At 39.8% G+C, this 18,674-nt stretch overlaps 1 protein-coding gene across 7 annotated transcripts in view; it reads left to right on the forward strand.

Annotated features, from left to right (window-relative positions):
* The window catches only part of FMO5 (flavin containing dimethylaniline monoxygenase 5), a 55,066-nt gene that overhangs the window by 29,741 nt on the left and 6,651 nt on the right, over window positions 1-18,674 (forward strand). For 6 of the 7 annotated variants that reach the window (XM_040230880.1, XM_040230886.1, XM_040230881.1 and 3 more), the window contains exons 8-9: window positions 3,611-3,683; window positions 6,653-8,896. In XM_040230880.1, coding sequence (XP_040086814.1) covers window positions 3,611-3,683; window positions 6,653-6,998 — 419 coding nt within the window. In that variant the 3' untranslated portion in view covers window positions 6,999-8,896. Of the gene's footprint in view, window positions 1-3,610; window positions 3,684-6,652; window positions 8,897-18,674 lie in introns of those variants that run through there. The other variant, XM_040230887.1, reaches the window with a different exon arrangement.

Here is an 18,674-nt window from a genome sequence, read left to right on the forward strand (position 1 = left end):
TAACTGTGGTGTTGGAGAAGACTGTTGAGAGTCCCTTGGACTGCAAGGAGATCCAACCAGTCCATCCTAGGGGAAATCAGTCCCGAATATTTGTTGGAAGGACTAATGCTGAAGCTGAAGTTCCAATACTTTGGCCACCTAATGTGAAGAAGTGACTCACTGGAAAAGAGCTTGATACTGCATTGAAGACAGATTGAAGACAGGAGGAGAAGGGGATAACAGAGGATGAGATGATTGGATGGCATCACTGACTCAGCGGACATGAGTTTGCGTAAGCTCCGGGAGTTGGTGATGGACAGGGGAGCCTGGCATGCTGCAGTTCATGGAGTCACAAAGATCGGACATGACTGAGTGACTAAACTGAATGGATTCAGAGTTCTTATAAAATATTTCAGCTTCTTCCCTAGTGAAGACTTCATGGTAGTAGAGAAAAAGAAACAATGGTGATAAATGGCAGTGAAAACTAGTGCAGCCACTATGGAGAACAGTGTAGAGATTCCTTAAAAAACTGGAAATAGAACTGCCATATGACCTAGCAATCCCACTGCTGGGCATACACACTGAGGAATCCAGAATTGAAAGAGACACATGTACCCCAATGTTCATTGCAGCACTGTTTACAATAGCTAGGACATGGAAGCAACCTAGATGTCCATCTGTAGAAGAATGGATAAGGAAGCTGTGGTACATGTACACAATGAAATATTACTCAGCTATAAAAAAGAATGCATTTGAGTCAGTTCTGATGAGGTGGATGAAACTGGAGCCTATTATACAGAGTGAAGTAAGCCAGAAAGAGAAATACCAATACTGTATATTAATGCATATATATGGAATTTAGAAAAACAGTAAAGATGACCCTATATGCAAGACAGTAAATGAGACATTGATGGAAAGATCAGACTTTTGGACTAAGTGGGAGAAGGAAAGGGTGGGACAATATGAGAGAATAGCATTGAAAGTGTATATTACCATATGTAAAATAGATGACCAGTGCAAGTTCAATGCATGAAGCAGGGCACTCAAAGCTGGTGCTCTGGGACAACCCAGAGGGATGGGTGGGAGGGAGGTGGGAGCGGGGTTCAGGATGGTGGGACACATGTACACCCATGGCTGATTCATGACAATGTATGGCAAAAACTACCACAATATTGTAAAGTAATTAGCCTCCAATTAAAATAAATAAATTTTTAAAAAGATTAACAACAACAAAAAAAAGCTTTTCCAGATTTCCCCAAAGTTCTTTCTTTTAATTTTTTGGCCATACCACGGGGCACATAGCATCATAGTTCCCCAGCCAGAAATCAAACCTGTGCCCCCTGCATTGGAAGCATGGAGTCCTAACCACAGGGACTACCAGGGACATCCCAGAGTTCTTTCATTTCTTAATTCTTTAATTCTATCCAGTAGATTGTGTACTCCTTGAGCGCTGGACCAGCAATCCAATGCAAGTAACCCATTAAGTTGGCTAATTCCAGTCATATTAAGTGGATCTTTTAAGTGGTCAATTAAGTAAGAGGAAAAAGTTGCATTAAAATAAGCCACAGCACCTTAATATACTTTGAACAAACAACTGAGACGCTTCCAGAACAAGTGAACTATTGAGAGGATTAGGGAAAAAGCATTTGGAAGATTCTGCATTATGGCTGTGGGATTAGGGGATTTTAGGGGAATTGTATAAAAAGCCCAGTTTTCTATGCCAGCAGAGCTTAGTGCTAATTCCTCCAGCTTTCTTTTAACACTCGGAAGGAAGGAATCATCAGAGAATCCCTATAAATTTATCAAACTTCCAAAAAGAACCGTGAGTTTTTTCTAATATTCATAACCCTACACTCTACCTACCAAACTCTTGCCTTTCTCATCTCTGAATTCTACCCTCACTGTGCTGATTTTAAGCCTTTAGAATCAGTTAATTTCACACATGCCCAGCTCAGCCTGTCTTCTTGCCTGATGTGTTCTTTCCTACCAAGTCCCATTTCCCTTCTTCCTTTGTTCTCTAAAATTACTATTCTCTTGTTAAGGAAATATTACACGCTTTTGTAGAACACTGAGTCTTCTTGCTTGCCTTGACCAAAATCTAGTTTTATTTTATCTTTGTCTCTTTTGTAACCTCTCAAGGATTCTACTTTCATTTAGTAACTTTCTTCCCTTGCAAACCATATGAAATGATACAATTCTCTGGATCACAAGGAGGCATTATGTCACAGCATGGCATTCAAGTTCCTTCACAAATTGGATACAGGCTGCGTTTTCATGCCTATCTTTCACTACTTTTCCCATATATCCTATCATCTTCTAGATCTTCTAGCTGACTTACCCACTAAGCAGCAAACACAGCAGGTAATATGTTGAAAGCTCTTTGTTTTCCTGGCTGCAAGCTGGGTCCTCCTTGCAGGGCACAGGCTTCTCTAGTCGTGGTGCGAGGGCTTAGCTGCTCGGCTGCATGTGGGTTCTGAGTTCCCTAACCAGGGATTGAACCCACATCTCCTGCATTGGAAGACAGATTCTGAACCACTAGACCACCAAGGAGGTCCCCTGAAAGTTCTTTAAATAAAAGAATCAAGTTTATTTGCCTTTGTCTTCCAAGACTAGACCAATGCCTAGCACATGAGAGGCAGCTAATAAATCTCTATTCAGTGAATGCAAGTTCAGCTTTGGTGGTTTTCTAAACTCTACAGTTGTTCCGTCCCTAAGTCATGTCAGACTCTTTGCAACCCCATGGACTGTATAGCACACTGGGCTCCACTTTGGAGTTGGGTTTAGAGTTGCGTACAACCAAGGGAGGAAATGAACAGGCTTTTTCTACACAAATAAGGAGTAAAGGGGAAGGCATATAAGACAGAGAAAACAGCAGAAGCAAAGGCGTAAGGTATGAGTACCTTTAGAGTTGGCTCAAATTTTCCATATGGCATAGTGCCTATAAATTCCTGGCATAAAGCTAATCATTGAAATTGAGAGTTTCCATGTTAAGTACTATCCTACCTTTGTCTAGCCATGTCCTTGGTGTTGGTGTTAAATTCCTGCTACTGGAACTCTTTGTGCATTGGTGCATAAATTTATTTGTTAAGACTGGATATTATGAGTTGCCTTTGACTTTGCCTCTCACTCTCACCAAATAAAAAAGTTTATAAGGTAAGGTTTATTTCCCAAAGGACTTAAGGCATAAAATAGATTGACAGGTTATTTTTACTTCCTTCTTTCTGTGGTATAAAGCCTCTTTGTGACTGAGTACAAGTACAGACGTGTTTCCCATCATCCTCCCACCCTTTTACTTTGAACCTAATTTTTCATATACCTTTTATCATTTTCTCATGTCCACATCTCATTTCCCAGTTGAAAGACTATTTTAGGGAGGAGGAAGATATTGGTTGGGAAGCAGATTAGGAGAAATTTCCTCCAAAGACAAAGTGGGAAACATTAAGCTACCGAAGTTAATATGGTTATATTCTGATGGTGGAAGGGTAAGGTGATCAAAACTGCATGTGTAACGTCCTTGGTACAGAAAACTAGCCTGTATTCCTTTGAATTCTCCATAGCATGGTAATTGTTAATAGGATTATTATTCACACTGAGGTAATTTTACACTTAAAATTTTTTTTTTCCTCTTTAGGGTTAAAGACATTGCCCCCACAAAGTGAAATGATGACAGAAATAGCTAAGGTTCAAGAGGATATGGCAAAACAGTAAGAATTCTCCCAATTTTTCCCACTCAATTCTTAATAAGAGCAATGTTGTTGTACTATATTTATTTTCCTTGTGTTCATTTAAGGATTTAGATATTTTGAAGGAAAGGAAATAATAGTTTGTGACAACAGAATAGAGAAATACCACCAAATGATTTGAGTATGGATGGGAAAGGAGAGAAGAGCTTAAGAAAATCCTATGTGTAAGGTCTAAAAGAAAAGTCAAGTAGGAAAAAGCACATGGAGGGGAAAGCAGGTATGTGATTTTGGCAAGAATTACTTGAAGGGCTGTTAGAGCTGCCAGAGAAAGGAGGGGCAGCAATGAATTAATGAGGGGTAGATATGGTCAAATTACAAATCTGTAGGTAGACTTGCAGTTCTGCAGAGGTCATTTGCTGGCTGGCCTGTGACAGCATACTCAGGCCACAGTAGCTCTTGGTATGAACAGTCTATATGATCTGGGAAGGTGGTACCATCAGCTAGCTGCTTAGTGCTTATTTAGCAATCTGAATTTCAGAACTTAAACTTATTCACCGGGGGATTTTTATTTGAACAAAGTTGATGTTGATCAAGTCCTAAAAGTCAGAGAGGCACAATCACCCCATGCCCAAAGATGTGGTTATATGATTATACCAGTGTAACCCTCCCTTCTGGGAGGAAGAGAAAGTTTTTATTTAACCCTGATACACTTTCTAGGTTGCCCTCCTGTTTTCCTCCTTCCTTTCACTGCCAAACTTCAACAGTAGAAACATTCTGTATTACTTGCTCTAAATTGACACCCTTTTCTCCCTCCATTGTAACTTCCATCCTTATTCCTGCAATTGCTCTCTTAAGAGTCATCCATGAACAACTTAATTTTTCTTTCACTACTGACTTTGGTGCTTTTCAACACCTCTTCCTTCTTGGAGTGCTTTCTTTCCCCGGCACTATTTATTATTTTTATTATTAATTATATTATTATTGGGCTTCCTAGGTGGCTCAGATGGTGAAGAATCTGCCTGCAGTGCAGGAGACTTGAGTTCCATCCCTGGGTTGGAAAGATCCCCTCGAGAAGGGAATGGCCACCCACTCCAGTATTTTTGCCTGGAGAATTCCATGGACAGAGGAGCCTGGTGGGCTAGAGTCCATAGGGTCACAATATTATATTATTTAAATAATTTATATTTATTATTTAGTATGTATTTATTATCAAATATTATATTTATATCATGTATTATATTTATTATATTATTTAAATATATTTATTATTACCCCATTTCAATTTTCCTCCTTTCTTTCCTTTGACTTACCTTCCGACTGTGAGTTCCTAAGGATAATATTTAACTTTTATTGAGGGTCAACTTTGTGCAAATACTAAATGTTTTACATGTATGAGTTTATTTAATTCTGGAAACAATCCTACAAAGCAGGTACTAGCGTAATCTCTGTGACATCTTCCTGAATACTACAGCTGTTGACCCACTACATGCCTGTAAACCCATGAGCTAACATAACACCCATAAGGGAAAGCTCTCAAATTATTTCCTGTCTTACCTTCTTCTCTTCTAAACTTTAGTCCCATTTCATAAATTCCTTTGCCTATCTATCAGTTCCTCAGGAATTCTATCTTACCAGTTCTATTTCAAATTTATTTTCTATCATTTTTCCTGCCCTGTTTTTTATAGTTTCTTTTGGCATTTCTATTTTTATTTTTTTAAAAAAATTTTTCGCTGTACAGCATGTGGGATCTTAGTTCCCGGACCAGGGATTGAACCCATACTCTCCTTCCCCCCTCTCTCCTCCCCTTGCATTGGAAGTGCAGAGTTTTAACCACTGGGCTGCCAGGGAAGTCCCTTTTCCTGTCCTTTTTGGATTTCTAGTAAGCCCATCTAATCGCAGTTAACCTGACTTGACTTTTCTCTTATTTCTTTTCTGCCCCACTGTTCTTTCTTTCTTTTTTTCTTTTTATAGAAAGTAAAAAGAGAAAGGCATCAATTAGCTCTTTAAATCCCACTGGCTTCCCCGATGGCACTAGCAGTAAAGAACCCACCTGCCAGTGCAGGAGATGTAAGAGATGTGGGTTCAATCCCTGGGTTGAGAAGATCCCCTGGAGGAGGGCACGGCAACCCCCTCCAGTATTCTTGCCTGGAGAACCCCATGGACAGAGGAGCCTGGTGGGCTACAGTCCCTAGGGTCGCAAAGAGTTGGACACGACTGAAGCAACTTAGCATGCACTTTTCACATAGGTATTGTACTGTTATCACATTTTCTCTCCCAAAAGCCCATTTTGCTCTTCAAATCTGCACTTGCCATAATCATTCCATCTGGCTCCATTTGGAGGAGCCTTGTAGGATAAGTCATCCTCCCCCTCCTTTCAGGATTCCAAATTAATGTTGGTCCTGGGAAGTCCTGCCCTTTGGACTCTACTACCACCTCCCTCATGAAACAACTGAGGATCCCAAACTTGAGAATTTTTGTGGTGGGTTCTTTCTGACAACATCGGAGTCCTCTGTATCTCGATCTGCTATGTTTGCTTCCATATATCCACCCTTATTTTCTACAACATTCTTCCTCTGCTGTAGGTAGTGCCCACGAATATTCTGTGCTCACATTCTATACTCATTCTTGCTTTCTTCCTTTACTGTGCCATTCCCTTGACTTGTAATGCTCTCCTCTTTGTTCTCCCTTTATCTATTTCTTCCACATCCTTCAAAAACTTATCATAGCTCTGTTTCAACTACCCTCCTCTACATTTCTATATTTATCAGCCTAAAACCACATGATTTAACAAAGTCTTAAATTCTTCTCTGTTTCATATGTACCTATCTACTCCAGTAGATTATAAGGTCCTTAAGGATAGAGACAGTGTCTTTTCTTTCTTCTCTGTTTTCTATAGTTCCTATCCCAATATTGAGCCAATAGCAGATACTCAAAAAGCACTGATTGATTGAATTGTTAATAGGCCATGGTTTCTGTCTTCTCTGCTTCAGGTATGTGGAAAGCCAACGCCATACCATTCAGGGAGACTATATAGGTACCATGGATGAGCTTGCTGATCTGGTGGGCGTCAAGCCCAATCTTCTGTCCCTGGCCTTCACTGACCCCAAACTGGCATTCCAGTTATTTTGGGGACCCTGTACTCCAATCCAGTATCGTCTACAGGGTCCTGGAAAGTGGGATGGAGCTCGAAAAGTGATCCTCACGACACAAGATCGGATCAAGAAGCCACTAATGACAAGAATAGTTGAAACCGATAATTCTAACACTTCGACAATAACAATGGCCAAGGTTATGCTGGCTGTTGTTTTCGTTGCCATAGTTATGACCTATCTGTAGCTGTTCCGTTCTCATGTTTGTCCCAGTTTTTTTTGAAAGCTGAATCTACAGATGCCTTTGGAGCCTGACAAGATTGAACAACGTTCACTGCCCAAAAAGAGATATTTCATATTGCCCAGAAATCTACTTTTCTTTCTCTTTCCAAAGCATTCATTCTTTTTCCTCTTTTCCCTTCAGTGAAATCTCAGCATTTCATTTGTACTGACTTACTTCCCTTACTCTTATGACTCATTACTTTTTTCCTCCCAGTAATTCCTGGACCATGAGCTTAGATACTCTTTTAGTCATCTTTGTTTCTCTTTAGCAGAATTCCTGGCATGTGGCAGGTACTTAATAAATGTGTGCTGTCATTTACCAAATATTATGGTGGGGAATATAAGCCAATATCTACATAAGAAATGGGGACTCCATGTAACTGTGCTTCTGACAGTATTTTCTACTAGAAGCTGAATCTTTTGTTGTTTTTAATATATAACTAAATGTATTTTTCCTGAGAGATAAGAGAAAAAATTGTCTTATAATTGTTGTACACACCTAAGATAAGATATATAGATACTTAAACATTTTGTTTCACTATCTATTCACTAGTATATCTGATACCTGGTCATTTTTATTCTTTTCCCCTAAGTAACACATCTCTATTTTCTCAATGAGAACTACCTTCAACTATCTAAGCTCATGGACCATTCTAACAATCTAGCAGCTGCCAACAGGCTCAATCTGACTGGAAAAACTGAGATTTTTAAATTAGTGGTCCAGTCCTTTTTGATCTCTCAGTTCTCATATTAGGATACAAGACTTTATCTTAGGAACGGTGCTAAGTAGTCATCAACTGCGATAGTATGAGGTACAAATGTGACTAGGTTTCCTCCCCCATCCCCCAGCTCCCACTTTCTTCCCTCCATACCCTCCCACACACAGAAAGGCAAGGTGATTCAAAGAGGTCAGTTATGTAATAAATTAAAAATGATGATAACTAAATACAGGGGTATTCTACTTTTAACAGTTATGTCAGAAATTGCAAGTTGTGAAAAACAAAGCAAATGAAATGAAAACCAGGGACTCCAGTTTATGTCCAAGAGCTGCTGTTGATTCTGTTTTCTCATCCATAGAAGAGTTGCTCTGTTTTTGTGCCTCAGAGAAGTTAACTAAGTGTTAATTGTTGGGCACATGGAATTTCATGAAGAAAGGTACTGGATGGACTAATCAGATGTGTGTTCATAAAGATGCTGTTGTGTGATACATTTTGGGATTGCTGTCTATTCCTTAACAAAAGAATAAGTTTGAACAACTGAAGAAACAACATTAGAAATTATTTTCTTTCCCAATATAAATAAGAGAACCAGCAGTGTGAGAACTACAACTTCTTCTTAATTGTATCACTATTAATATTTGCACAATTCCCTGCTATTTTGCCTGTGGAAAAACTTTTTAAGAATGAGAAGGCCTTTTGCCTTCCGGGATTCTTGTGATACTTGGGATTTATCCTCTATTAAAATGGACCTAGTATCTTTTTTTTAAATTGGAGTAGTTGCTTTACAATATTTTGTTAGTTTCTACTGTACAGCAAAGTGAATCAGCTATATGTATACATATGTCCCCTCTGTTTTTGGATTTTCTTCCCCATTTAGGTCACCACAGAGCACTGAATAGAGTTCTTTTTGCTATACAGTAAGTTCTCTAAAATGGACCTAGCATTTTCTAATCTGTAGACTATTCTAGTGCAAGAGTAAATGAAAAGCCACTTCTTTTTCATTGCCTTCTTTTAACATATACATTTTCCTCTTTTAGCATGTAAGTTTGTTGAATTAATAGTCCTTTGACAACATAATTCCTACTTATCAGTAATAAATACTCCACTTTCCTGTTTAAATCAAAAGCATGTACTTTTAAGTTGATTGATTCTCTCACTTTATGTATAATATGAAAGTTTACCAAAAAAAAAACAAACAAAAAAAAACCCATCATCGTAAACCAAGCTAAAAGTCAGATGTGAATACGAAAGTGAACTCAAAACAAACTCAAGATACAAAGCCCTAGTTACTGATTTTGTTGTCGTCCTTTAGTCACTAAATCATGTCCGACTCTTTTGACCCTATGGACTGTAACCCACCAGGCTTCTCTGTCCATGGGATTTCCCAGGCAAGAATACTGGAGTGGGTTGCCATTTCCTTCTCCAGGGGATCTTCCCACCAGGGATCAAATCCATATCTTCAGTGTCTCCTGGATTGCAGGTGAATTCTTTGCTGCTGAGTCATCTGGGAAGCCCCAGTTACTGATTCAGTTCAGTTCAGTCGCTCAGTCGTGTCCGACTCTTTGCGACCCCATGAATCGCAGCACGCCTGGCCTCCCTGTCCATCACCAACTCCCAGAGTTCACTCAGACTCACATCCGTCGAGTCGGTGATGCCATCCAGCCATCTCATCCTCGGTCGTCCCCTTCTTCTCCTGCCCCCAATCCCTCCCAGCATCAGGGTCTTTTCCAATGAGTCAACTCCTCCCATGAGGTGGCCAAAGTACTGGAATTTCAGCTTTAGCATCATTCCTTCCAAAGAACACCCAGGGCTGATCTCCTTTAGAATGGACAGGTTGGATCTCCTTGCAGTCCAAGGGACTCTCAAGAGTCTTCTCCAACACCACAGTTCAAAAGCATCAATTCTTCGGCGCTCAGCTTTCTTCACAGTCCAACTCTCACATCCATACATGACCACTGGAAAAACCATAGCCTTGACTAGATGGACCTTTGTTGACAAAGTAATGTCTCTGCTTTTGAATATGCTATCTAGGTTGGTCATAACTTTCCTTCCAAGGAGTAAGCGTCTTTTAATTTCATGGTTGCAGTCATCATCTGCAATTTACCACATCTTTCTTTTGTAATAATATTAAAAAGTAATATCATTTTCTTAATTATATTATACAAAAAAAAAAAAAAGAGAGAGAGAGAAAGCTTTTTTGTAGTACCAGAAAGTAAGGAAGTGCTCAAAAAGCAAACTGGTGGGAGTATGTCATAGGGACACAGGAACGAACTGAAAACGGTCCCAGTGGCCAAAGCTGAATAACAGTATAAATAATCTAGTGATCTCGAGTGGCCTAGGCCTGCAGCAGCTTGAAATAGGGTTTTGTTTCCCAGCCAGAGATTAAAGCTGGATCATGATGTTGAAAGCACCAAATCCTAGCCACTAGGCCAGTTGTCAGTGACAAGGCCCTGGCTCTTCAGCTTTGCATAAAAGAATTCCCACAAAGAGAGCAAGTAGTGAAACCAGTATTTATTAGGAAGAAAAAGAGTACCATATGTGTGGATAAATACATGGACACACTTAGAGAGACAGTCCCTAAGCTGTGCCTTCGTGGCAATTTGAATTATTTTTATGCGGCATTTCTTGTAGTTTCTTTTAGCCATTCGTTTTGATTTGCCTGGATCGGTGTCAATATTTGGTATATCTCAGATCCTCCCATGTGTGCCAAGATGGATTCTATGGAAAAGGCCTATGGGTGAAGCATCCCTTAGCACTCCCCTTCAAGGGGACTTTCTGTGAATGTGTGGTCAGGAAGGTCTCCTGACTTCAAGAATGAGAAATACAGGGCCTGGGCAGGGCTCAGCCTCCTCCTTTGAAAAGATATTCTTGTTTTGGTGTTTCAGTCCACAGGGAATAAATCTCCAATCACTTCACTGGGTGGGGTGGGGGTGTGGTAATCTATCTCCTGCCTCAGTAGTAGTGGATTATAATATAAAGTATAAAAAATGCCCATGAGTCCATACTGATATAAATAAGTGATTGAGTAATAAATAGGGCAGAATAGACAAAACTCCCATAGGAAGAATTTCAAATATTTACATAACTACACTACCCTCAAGGAGTGTGGAATCATAATTACGCATTCCTTAAGTATAGGCTGTTCCTTCCAAAGAGAACAATATGAAAAGGGGGAGAATTAACTTCGCAGTGGAGAAATCAGACAAACACTACCTCAACTGGGTGATCAAGATTAACATCAACAGTGAAGTCATGTTGACAGTATGTACTCTTGATATGATGTGATGAGAAAGGTACTTTACATCTATGGTCTTCCTCCCTAAAACCATAACCCAGTCTACCCATGAGAAAAACATCAGACAAACCCACGTTCAAGAATATCTTACAAAATGCCTGACCATCTCAAAACTGTCAAGCTCATAAAAGAAAAAGGAAGGTCTGAAACGGCTGTAGTATAGAGGAGCCTAAGGAGACCGGATGTCTACATGTAATGTGTCTTGGATGGGTCTTGGAAAATAAAAAGGACAAGTAACAGAAAATGGAAGAAGTGTTAATAAACTATGGATTTTGTTTAATAACAGTGTCCTGATTGGTTTATTGGTTGTGACAAATGTGCCACAGTAATGTAAAATGTTAACAATAAAATAAATTGGATGTGGGATATACAGGAACCCTATACTATCTTCCCAAGTTTTTCTTAAAACTTTTCTAAAAATTTTAAATTATTAAATAAAAAAGAAACATATTCCTTTGGTTCAGGATTTGACCCAGAGCCATAATCTAGTGAAATTTTCTCAGGGGAGAAGTTATATTGGACAGTACCATTCATTTAAATTACTATCTTTTCCCTTGATTAGTCTACAAATTAAGCTGTTTTAATAAAGCACACTATAACTTACTATAGCAATTTTTTTCCTTTGCTGAGTAAGTATAGGCTACAGTTGTAGAGAGGAGAAAATGGTAATATAAGGTCAAAAGACACATTTTCTTAAAATACTCAGTTAATTTCTTTCTTGTAGCTGAATATATTAAGACAGTCATCTCCACTAGCAAATTGTATGATATATTAATGACAAGTACATTCATGAATGAGATAATTTTACTCAATATTGGATCTCTGCATTGTTAATTTTATCAATAGTAATATAAAATATACTATATAAACATCCTCCAGACTGCTTATTGGAATTTACCAAAGTGCTGTGTTTTCACCATGCTTCTATATACACTCTCATGCTGTACCCGCCTCTTGTTACATGTTCCAGCCTATTTCATATTTCACCTTCAAGATTCACTTTATCTGTTATCTCTTCCAGAAATCTCTTGATTTCCAGGATGAAACTGGTGACTGCACCACACTTGGTATCTTGCTCAATTATACATGATGAATATCACAGTCACACTACATAATATCAATTGTTTCCCTCACCAAGTTCTTCTTTGAACTAGTAAATTCCTTCAAGGAAGATACTTTATAATTAATTTGTATGTTCCTATGGCAACCCACTCCAGTACTCTTGCCTGGAAAACCCCATGGACGGAGGGGCCTGGTGGGCTGCAGTCCATGTAGTCACTAGGAGTCGGACACAACTGAGCGACTTCACTTTCACTTTTTACTTTCATGCATTGGAGAAGGAAATGGCAACCCAGTCCAGTGTTCTTGCCTGGAGAATCCCAGGGACAGGGGAGCCTGGTGGGCTGCCGTCTATGGGGTCGCACAGAGTCGGACATGACTGAAGTGACATAGCTTAGCAATGCCCAATATAGTGTCTGAAACATGGTAAGACCTCAGTAAATTAGTGATTAGTTAATTAAATAAATTCAACATGGGAGATAACAGTATGAGTTTTTTAAAAAGTAAATAAAATAGTGAATAATACTTTACCATTTTATTAAAAAGTGATCAGGAGATTAAGGGGTTCTTAACACTTTGAAATGTTTGTGGGCCAAGCACGTATAAATCTTTGATCTGAGTCAGTAGGTCATCTCTAATATTCCATTTGGTTTGAAACACAAGTGATATGTCTTATCTATAACTTATTTCCTTGATCAAACGCAGGGTTTAAAAAGTCAATCTCAGCACAGGAAAGAAGATGAGGGACATGTCTTCCTTGATCCTGCTTGCTGTCCTGGTCCTCACTACTGGTTTTTCACGTTTTGTCACATTCCCCACCTTCTTTAAAGCACCCACTATCTCTTCTGTTTGAAGTTATTTAGAGACCTCCTGTTTACTCTTCATTCAGGGAAGATTTGGGCACCAAGCTTTCTACCTTTCTCTCTATATAATTACTCCTGTAGTTGATTTTTTCAGCAGTTTTTTTTTAACCTCAATTTTTTATTGATATATAACTGACATGCATTATGTTAGTTTCAAATGTACAATATAATGATTTATGCATATATTATTAAGTGATCACCACAGTTAGTATAGTTAAGATCTATCACCACAAATAGTTAATAAAAATTTTTTTCTTGTGGTGAGAACTTTGAAGATCTACTCTGTTAGCAACTTTCAAACGTACAACAGAATATTGTTAATTATAGTCACCATGGTGTACGTTATATCCCCAGGACTTATTTTACAACTGGAAGTATTTACCTTTAGGGGCTTCTCTGATGGCTCAGGCAGTAAAGAATCCACTATGATTCCCATGCCTGGAGAATCCCCATGGACAGAGGAGCCTGGCAGGCTATATAGTCCATGAGGTTGCAAAGAGTCAGACATGCCTGAGCCACGACCTCCTTCACCCATTTTTCCCATGTCCTGCCTCTGCCAACCACCAATCTTCTCTGTGCATCTGTGAGTTTAAGTGTTTTATTTTCTAGCTTCCACATATAACTGAGATCATATGCAATTTCTCTCTTTGTCTTACTTATTTCGTTTAGCATAATGCCTTCAAGGTCCACGTTGTCGCAGAGGCAAGATTTCCTTTATTTTTATCGCTAAATACTATACCATTGTGTATATATACCACATATTCTTTATTTCTCCACGAATGGACAGTTTGGTTGTTTCCATGTTTTGGCTATTGTGAATAATGCTGCTATGAACATGGATGTGTGACCTTATCCTGTAGTTGATTTCCACAATTATGTAAGTAACACTTTCACCCATCCAATGTGTTAGTTAGGATTAGTAACAGTAACCCAAACCAACAGTGGGTTAAACAAGGTTAAAGTTTATTTCTGGAGGAGGATAGTCCTGAAACGGTATAGCAGCTCCACAGCATCTCTTTCTGCTCCACTATCAGCCTATGGCTCTGTCTTATGGGCCAAGATGGCTGCTGGAGCTCCAGCCATTATATGGACATTCTACACAAAAGGAAAGAAAAATATAGTTTCCTTTTCTCTTAAGGCAACTTCCTAGGAGAACATTGCCTTCCACAGAACATTGCCACTTGGATCTCATTGGGAGAATTTAGTCACATATATCTAGCTACCAGAGAGGCTAGGAGATGTGTCCTTATACAGAAAGGCAATGTGCCCAGGTAAGAATCAAGATTCTGATATTAAGGAGGAAGGGAGAATAAGTGTTGCAGTAGACCTTTACCACCTGGCCTCTCAGTTCAATGACCTTCTCACCCCAATGACCTTCTCACCCCAATGATCTTATAATCTATCTATGTCATTATCATCAAAACCTTGATTTCAAGTATCTTACTCTCCGAAAACATCTCTTATCTTTCCAGGACACTCACTCCAGTACTCTTAACTCCAACAGTTTTTCGACTCCCTGTGTGCCCTCCATCAACCTCCTCTTTTTTTGGTGGGCGGGGGAGGGGGGGTGCGTTGTTCTGGGTCTTTGTTGCTTTGTGTGGGCTTTTCTGTCTCTAGTTGCTTCAGGGCAGGGCTGGGCTACTCTTGGTCTCAGTGTGAAGCCTCTCACTGCAATGGCTTCTTGTGTTGCAGAGCACAGGCTCTAGGCCGGCAGGCTTCAGCAGGTGTGGCACATGGGCTCAGCTGCTCTGCGACATGTGGGATATTCCCATACCAGGGCCTGAACCCATGTCCCCTGCATTAGCAGGCAGATTCTTAACCATTGGACCAGCAGGGAAGCTCCATCAACCTGTTCTATCTTCACTTCTTAACCCACCTGGTCTAAAACCCATGGTCCAACATTAAATCCATACCCTACCACGCACTCTCAATTCCTTTGCCCTTTCCCCCATACTTGCTTGAGTATTACCTTTGTTGTGTGTCTTCACTAAAACACTCAAATATGGCGAGAGAAAAATACCACCTGACATCTTAAATTCATGACTACTGAACCTTGCTTCTTTTTTCTCTAAGATAGAAGCAATCAGAAGATTTTCACATCTTTCTACTCAGTGCCTGAGGTTTGTAATGAGGGCTAGTTATATAGGCACCCTCTGCCTAGCATATATCAAAATTCCAGGCTCCCAAAAGGAAAGCAGGTGTTCAATATAAAACACATGGTTAGACTTCAATGGTTGAGAATCCACTTGATAATGAAGGGGACATAGGTTCGATTCCTGGTCTGGGAATATTCCACATGCCACAAGGTAACTAAACCCATGCACCACGACTACTGAGCCTGCACTCAAGAGCCCATGCTCTGCAACAAGAGAAGCCACCATAATGAGAAGCCCTGTGCCCTGCAACTTGAGAGTAGTCCCCGCCCACCATAACTAAAGAAAGCCTGGACATAGCAGTGAAGACCCAGCACAGTCAAAAACAAAAAGAAATAAATATAATAGATTCCATAATTCACAGAAAATGGACAAATTCCTTTACAAGCATAAAAAAAAAAAAACAAAAACCACATGGTTATACAGTTTAGTCTCAGGGAGCTACTCTTATCAGGGTGGTAAGAACCCTCCCAAAATCCAAATTCTCAGGCGCCAGACATGGCTTAAGGATGCAAGCTGGCCTTCCTGAGGATAAACAGTCTCAGGCCTGGAGTCATACCCTCCTTGAGAGGGCAATACCTACATAAGTTATTTGGAAGTTTTCTGTACAGGAGATTTATTCCCCATATTCTGGTTGGTTTTAATTCTTTATTTTGGGGGATATGGGAAGCACTATCATGGTTCCAAGAGTCAGCTGACCCTTACCTGCATATTGCCTTTTATTAAGAGTCCCCAATACTGGTCTCCAGACTCTTGCCTGGCCCAGTGTTTCTCAAAATTTGGCTCTTGAGCCAGAAACATCAGCATCATCTGGAATGTGACAGAACTTCTCAAATCCCACCCCAGACTTACTGAATCAGAAATTTTAGTAAGCCCTCCTACTGCATGGTAAATTTTAAGAACCACTGGTTTAGCCAGATAGTGAGGAAGACCTGTATCCACTCTTTCTGTCAGGCTTCAAACTGATCCTGAGGTCTCCACTATCTGCCAGAACCAATAGATGAAAGGATGGTTAGAGGTTAGGATGGGAGTGGTGTGGAGTCAGGGTATATTCAAACTAGCATCTTCCCTTCCTTGTGGATTGTAAATAAACTTATTTTAAAGCTCTCTTCAGAGCATTCTTTTTCTCTATTTCTTTGGGGCAAATTCTCTCATTTGAAGAGTCTTCTTACGAAAGATCATAGCACTGGACATCTGTGTTTTACTATTTGGATTGCTTTAGTAACTTTTTACATTTTCTGGGGCGGGGGGTGGGGAACAGATGTCATTCTTTCATAAAAGTTGAAAAACTAAAACAAAGATTTCTTACATAACTTTTGCCCAAATTCCCTAAAGGCAAGACTTTACATACCAACAAAGGAACAAGGAAATTAACATTCATATAACATTGTTAACTAAACCGCGTATTCAACGGTCACCACTTTTCCCACCAATTTCCTTTTTTTGTTCCAGGATCCTATATTACATTTAGTAGTTATGTATCCTTAATCTCCTCTAATCTTCATCAGTTCTTCAGTGTTTTGTTGTCTTTCAGGACCTTGACAATTTGAAAGACCTAAGTTCCATATTTTATTTCTGATTTCTTTACTTTATACCTAATGTTGGTTTTCGATTGCAGGATCCCACTTAGACTATCACATGCCCTTTATTATTAGGCTGCTTTAGACTGTGACAGTCTCTTACACTTTCCTTGTTTTCGATGGTCTTGACAGTTTTGAGGAGTACTAGTTAAGTATTTTGTAGCTGCTGCTGCTGCTAAGTCGCTTCAGTCGTGTCCGACTCTGTGACCCCATAGATGGCAGCCCACCAGGCTCCCCCGTCCCTGGGATTCTCCAGGCAAGAACACTGGAGTGGGTTGCCATTTCCTTCTCCAATGCATGAAAGTGAAAAGTGAAAGTGAAGTCACTGAGTCATGTCCAACTCTCAGCGACCCCATGGACTGCAGCCCACCAGGCTCCTCGGTCCATGAGAGTTTCCAGGCAAGAGTACTGGAGTGGGGTGCCATTGCCTTCTCTGAGTATTTTGTAGACTATCCCTTAATTTGTGCTTGTCTGATATTTTCCCCTCATGATTAGGCTAGGGTTTTGCTTTGTCAGGAGGAAAACTACAGAAATGAAGTGCTATTCTCATCACATCACACCAAGGGTACTATTAATCACTTACCTCTAATGATGTTAACCTGCTGAGCTTGTGTTTGTTAAGTTTCTCCACTGTAAAGTTATTCTTTTTTTCCTTTTTTTCCAAACTGTATTCTTTGGAAGGAAGTTACTAGGCTCTGCCCATACTTAAGGGTTGAAGAGTTATGATCCATGTCCTTCAGGGCAGAGTATCTACATAAATTTTTTTATAGTTCTTCTGTATGGGAAGAATCCTCTCCCATGTATTTGTTTATTCAATTATTTATATCAGTATGGATTCATGGATATTTATTTCATAACATGGGTTATAATCCAATACTACATTATTTATTCCATTGCTCAAATTATTCCAGCTTTAGCCATTCGGAACTGTTGCACTGCTGCCTCTGACATACCCTCATTAGTTTTTTTAAAGCACTTCTTCACTTTCTCGCACTACAAGATGCTCCAAACTCATCCTGTACATTCCCTGTCCCAGTTTTAGGAACAGCCATTTCTCTCAGGAGTCCTGGTTACTCTCACTAGAGAATGGTATTAGAAATCAGAAACTTTGTGTTAAGTGTGCTCATTGCTACTGGGGTATCATTGCTTCCAGGCCCTTCAGTGGACAGAGCTTGGAAATATGTGTATATTAACTCATGAATACACAATTATTTCTATACTTATCCATCTATGTCTACACTAAGCTAAATATGACTTCACACTAATGAGAGAGTTAAAGCTTATGCAGACTGATAGGGAGTCCAAGGCCCCTTGAGGAGGAGGCAAGCATTCTTTCAGATATTCTTTTGCCTTAGTCACGTAGGATATGTTTCCCTTAAGCCCTATATAAATATTGCAATGATATATCTTACTCATGGGAATGCTTTTCTCAGGCTCTGAGTTAATGACTGTAATTATAACAATATATCTTGACTGGAATTTTGTTCTTTCTCAAGACTGGCACTACTAAAGCCCAGAGACATGTTGCCTGGAACATGTTCCTCCTGGCTAATCTTTTGCTGATGTTGTCTCAAGATGTATGTTGTGGGAGAAGGGTGTGGTACAACTTTTACAGACTTGAAGTATTCTTTTTATCTATTCTCAGCAGCCAATTGAAAAGTATATAATGCTCAGCTCATACTAGCCAAGTGGGTACTCTTCTACCTCCCTTCCAGTTCCTTATAAAAGGAAGCTTTCCCTATCCTTTCACTTTAACAAAATCTCTGCTGCACAAAGCTGAGTGACTGAGACTGTGTCTTTGGTCCCAGAGTGAAATTTTCTCCTTCGGAGGCCACGAACCTGACACCAACCACCATAAGTGAAAGTGAAAGTGAAGTCACTCAGTAGTGTCTGACTCTTTGCGACGCCATGGACTGTAGCCTACCATACTCCTCTGTCCATGGGATTTTCCAGGCAAGAGTACTGGAGAGGG

Source organism: Oryx dammah, unplaced genomic scaffold (genome assembly GCF_014754425.2).
Source record: "Oryx dammah isolate SB20612 unplaced genomic scaffold, SCBI_Odam_1.1 HiC_scaffold_28, whole genome shotgun sequence".
Taxonomy (NCBI): Eukaryota; Metazoa; Chordata; class Mammalia; order Artiodactyla; family Bovidae; genus Oryx; species Oryx dammah.